This window comes from Nicotiana sylvestris, chromosome 1 (assembly GCF_000393655.2).
Source record: "Nicotiana sylvestris chromosome 1, ASM39365v2, whole genome shotgun sequence".
In the NCBI taxonomy this organism is placed as follows: domain Eukaryota; kingdom Viridiplantae; phylum Streptophyta; class Magnoliopsida; order Solanales; family Solanaceae; genus Nicotiana; species Nicotiana sylvestris.
In genome coordinates, this window is record NC_091057.1 from 50,165,663 (window position 1) to 50,171,025 (window position 5,363).

General features: G+C 39.8%; 1 protein-coding gene across 1 annotated transcript; it reads right to left on the reverse strand.

Annotated features, from left to right (window-relative positions):
- Nucleotides 1-300: 300 nt before the first annotated feature.
- Nucleotides 301-2,547, reverse strand: LOC104229608 (uncharacterized). The gene is made up of 2 exons (XM_009782267.1): nt 1,695-2,547; nt 301-1,061 (listed from the first exon to the last, which is right to left on the reverse strand). Exons 1-2 carry the CDS (start codon nt 2,545-2,547, stop codon nt 301-303), a joined length of 1,614 nt encoding a protein of 537 aa, XP_009780569.1.
- Between the last annotated feature and the right edge of the window lie 2,816 nt (nt 2,548-5,363).

The window sequence follows — 5,363 nt, forward strand, 5'->3', positions numbered from 1 at the left end:
CATTGTCATATTTGTTTCTTTGACAGGTATCACATGCCCTTACATAATTCTGGACCTCTTATTTCATTCCTTTCCACCAGAAGAGTACTGCCAACTTTTTATAAGTATTATCAATACCAGAATGTCCCCCTACAGGAGAATCATGCCACAGCTTAATGATATCCCTTCTCAGTTGTTGGTCAGGCCCCACTACTAATTTTCCCTTCCTTCTTAGTTGACCATGAATGCAGGTATAAGTATTAGTTTCAGCTCCCTTCCCTTCAGTGTTTGTACCAAGGCTACCAATTCTTCATCCTTATCTCAGCTCTTCATTATTAGTTCTAATAGGTCGGTTTTTGCAGTGGAAAGTGTCATAGCAGATAAGTTAACAGTGGGAAGCCTTGATAGTGCATCAACTGCCTTGTTCTCTCTTCCCTTCTTATACTCAATCTCAAAATTGAACTGCATCAATTTGGTAATCCAATTAAGTTGAGTTCCTGTGTGAAGTTTTTGTTCTAATAAGAATTTAAGTGCCTTCTGATCTGTCCTCACAATAAAGGACCTACCTGTTAGGTATTGAGACCACTTGTTCACAACTAGCACTAATGCCAGCAATTCTTTCTCATAAACAAATAGTGAATGATGTCTTTTGGTGAGCCCTTTACTGAGAAATGCAATAGGATGCCCCTTCTGCATTAGAACAGCCCCAATCCCTACATTACATGCATCAGTTTCAACCACAGATACCAATGAAAAGTTAGGAAGGGCTAGGACTGGTGCAGTGGTCAGTGATTCTTTGAGTTGCTGGAAAGTTGCCTTAGCATCTTCACTCCAGAAGAAACTGTCCTTTCTAAGCATGTCAGTCAAAGGTTTGCTAATGATTCCATAGTTTCTAATAAATCTTCTATAGTACCCTGCTAGGCCCAAGAATCCTCTCAATTGGGTCACTGTCTGAGGTTCATGCCATAGACTCACAGCTTCCACCTTTCTTGGGTCAGTAGACACCCCGTCTGCTGCAATGTAGTGCCCCAGATACTCTATCCTTTCAGCAGCAAAAACACATTTGCTTTTTTGGCTAAAAGCTGATGTTGCACCAAAAATTCAAATGCCATCTCTAGGTGTTGAAGGTGCTCTTCCATACTCTTGCTGTAAACCAAAATATTATAAAAAAAAACATAATAAACTTTCTGAGATAATTTTGGAATACATGGTTCATTAACCTTTGGAAGCTTGAGGGTGCATTGATCAAACCAAATGGCATGAGCAAGTACTCATAATGTCCCGAGTGTGTTTTAAAGGCTGTTTTATGAACATCTGATTCAGCCATCCTTTTTTGGTGATAGCCAGCCCTTAATTCTATTTTGGAATAGACTTGAGATCCCCCTAGCTCATCCAGCAACTCTTCTATGATGGGAATTGGGAATTTGTCCTTCACAGTTTCCTTGTTCAATGCTCTGTAATCTACACACAACCTCTACGAGCCATCTTTTTTTCCTACTAATACTACAGGTGAGGCATAAGGGCTTGAACTATACTGGATAATCCCTTGCTTCAGCATTTCCTTGATCATACTTTCAATTATATCATTCTGGAGGGGAGAATACCTGTAGGGTCTGGAATTCATGGGTGATGTGCCTTCCAATAGTGGAATATGGTGGTCAAAAACACCCCTCGAAGGTGGTAACTGAGTTGGTTCTCCAAACACCTCTGCATACTTCTCAAGTACCCTTTAACTTCTGTAGGTTGCTCCTCTATATGACCTTCTTTCACCCCTGTGCTTTCAGTTCCTGCTGCATGTACCTTTACCATGAAGAGTTGAGAACCCCCCACTACTATTTTCTCCAATGACTTAGCCTTCATAGTTTTGAACTTAGGTTGTATTCCTCTCAAGGTCAACAACTTACCTTGGTACTCAAACTCCATCAATAACTTCTTAAAGTTGAACTTGATGTCATCTAAAGGATATAGCCACTGAATGCCAAGGAATAAATCACTTTTCCCAATAGGAAACACTAAGAAATCGTCTTGAAACACAGTCCCTTGCATCAACCATTGGAATCCCTTACACATACTATCTGTAGGCACTTCCCTTCCATCTGCTACTTGGACCAATTGATGTTTTATTTTACTGATTTTGCACCCTAGTCTTTTAGATGTGTATTCATCTATAAAATTGTGTGTTGATCTACAATCTATAAATATCTCTAAAGGCTGTTGCTCCATAAAACTTCTGAGTCTCAGAGTTTGGTACCCCATTGTCCCTTTCAAAGCCTGCAATGATATGGCACAATTCTCCAAAACCTTTACCTCTATTGCTTCTTCTTCTTCCTCTTTTCCCTCTGTTACTTGTTCTTCTTCTATGGTTCCACACTCCTCCACTTCTAATGAGAAGAGCTGCCTTTTAGCTTGACATTTGTGTCCTACCACATACTTTTTATCACAAAAGAAACATAAGCCTTGAGCCCTTTTTTCTTCCATTTCTACAGGAGTGAGTCTCCTCCTCTTAGTGTTCTCAAACTTAACTATAGTAGGTTTCCTTGGTATAATAGCATTGTTTCTGGACTGCATGTTTGTGCCTTGACTCCTATTCCAAGAGTTCCTGTTGACAAGGCCTTTATGGCCTTATTTTGGGCAGCAAAACTAGCCTCATGGAGTCTAGCTAGATAATATGCTTGAGGCAGGGTACATGGGTTCCCCACCTTGACTGCGTGACTTAATTCAGGCTTAAGATTGTGCAAAAATATGTTGATGGCATGTTCCACTGATATATCCAACCTAGTCATTACCCCTACAAAAGCCTTCTAGTACTCCTTGACTGAACTAGTGTGCTTAATATTCATGATCTCTGTCATGGGGTCTAAATATTCAGCACCAAAACTATCACATAGGGCCCAAATGTATTCTTCCTAGCTAGGCAAGGGTAATTGCCCCTACTCCCAAGTGCCATTGTAATGCATCCCCTTTAAAGTGTAAGGATACCAGTTTCATTCTTTGTTGTATTGTGACTTCTTCATCAACAAAGAACTAATCTGCCTTATATAACCAGGTCCTTAGGTCCTCCCCATCAAACTTGGGAAATTCAACTTTGGAATACTTAGTGAATGGAATCCTAGGTAAGGGAACATTGTGGTTATTATGGTTTAGTTGTGGGTTGTTGGTTACAGGTGTATTATGGTAATGAGGAGTTGGTGGTGATTGAGGTATGTATGGAAGCTGATGGTATAGAGAAGGAGGGACATGTGTGTTAGGGGAATTATAGGCTGATAGAAAATGTGTTTGTTGAGGGTGTAAGTGGGGTGGTACTGGGTGGTTATTAGCCTACCCTTGGTGCTGGTTTTGGTAGGGATAAGCAGGTCTACCTAACTCAGGTGGACCAATAAAGGGTTGTGGAGATGTTTGGCTAATCCTTGTGAAGGATGAGTGGTTTGGTTGACTGCCTTGAGTAGGGAATGGTAAGGATTGTTTAACAAACGATTGAAAGGGTTGGGTTGGTGTAATAGATCCATGAGTTAGAGGACCTAGTGGAGGGTGGCTAGGGCCGGCTGGTTGTAAGAATTCTTGTACTTACTCATTAACAGGTGATAGCACAGTAGGCATTACACCCCCACTTACCCCCACAGGAATGCTAACCCCAGTAGTAGAGGGAGTAGATAACTCACCAAAATCGAATGGTTTATCAGTTGGGGAGTACAGTTCCTCTCCCGTGCAGCTAACATTCTTATCTCTTTCCGGTCTCTTGCCTCCATGAATAACCTCGTTGAGCACACTCCTGATCTCGCTCAGGGATTCTTCTTGACCTCTAAAACTCTGCTCATGGTTAGCTTCTAATTGGTTTTGTCTAGCTACAAAACTGGACATGACTGTTGACATTTTCTGCAACAGATTCATCACCTTGTTTATTTCCGTCGACATTATCCCACAGATTGGAAGGATGCTCTGATACCACTGATGCGGCAGCTAGTTTTTAGGGCTAAATCTACAGCTAGCTAAGGAAGAGAAAAAGAAAGTAAAACAAGGATATTCTCATATATGATTTTAGCGTCCAATTACAGAGGATATATACTCCACTACTAGCTAAAATACAAAAGAGTTTAACAATCCTAATGGACCCCCAGATCCTACAATTAACAAGTAACGGGGTCAATGTGTCTTTACCAAAACTTGCATTTAAATAACAGGCCTCAATTGTTCATACTCAGAACTTCACCTACAGGACCCTCTTAACTAATTTAACTGCTAAGTACTACGACACGAGCTCTTTGTACAACCCAGATTAGCTACAGATTCCAAATCTGCATCAATAAGTTTTTAATGCGTTATATCTTAACGGCCAGTTACCCGTTAATATATTATATGCACTATATGTATATACTTACCAATTGTCATCCCCTTTTACTTCAGGATGAAAATTTGTTCTTCTAAAAATTATTCTTCAGCATCCTTTATATCATTTCATAGTATATTTTTTGAATTTTGCTACAATGTTTGAAGAGCAAAAAATTAGGGTTGCATTATATTGGGATGGCGAGATTGTGGTGGAGAATAACTCGGTATACTATAGTTGTTCTCCATAGAGTATTGTTAAGTTTCCACTCATATTTGAGTACGACAGATTGGTATCTTTGATTTGTAAAAGAACGAGTATGCATAAACGTTGGGTTAATATTAAGATAACCAGAAGATATCCTTATTCGCTTACTCCGCAAGGAGTTGTTTGTTATGTCGTGTTTAACATTGAAGACGATGAAACTCTGCAAGATTTTTGAGGACTCTGGATGAACACCGGGATGTTCTTGTGATAAAAATGTTGGAAATGTACGTCAAGTTTGAATACGTCAACAATATTGATTCTGCAAAATATGGATAACACTCAATCATTTGGTGGTGTTTTTGGAGCTATTTTATCTGAACAGGTTCCATATGAAAGAGTCTGGATAAACTTATCTCCACGGATGAATGAGGAGCGAGGACATAATTTCTCCTCAATGCAGCAGCTTGGAGGTCGCCACATTTGCATAATTCACACACCGAGTGATAAATTTTAATTTTTCTTATTGTAGTATAATTGTTTCTTTTATGTACCATATTCGTACTAACACTATAATGACCCGGCCGGTCATTTTGAGAATTAATGCCCCGATCACTTATTAACTGTTTTTCCCGTGTTTGTTTCTGCTATTGTGAGTTGCCGGGAAGATTCGTTTCGAGTTTTGGAGTGTTTTGGGATATTTAGTCCCTAAATGAGAGCTTAAGTTTTAGAATTTGGATCGTAGTTGGAATGGTGTGAAGACGGCCTCGAAATAAAATTTCGTTGATTCTGTTAGTTCCGTTAGGTGATTTCGGGCTTAGGGGCGTGTTAAGATTGTGTTTTGGATGTCCGTAGC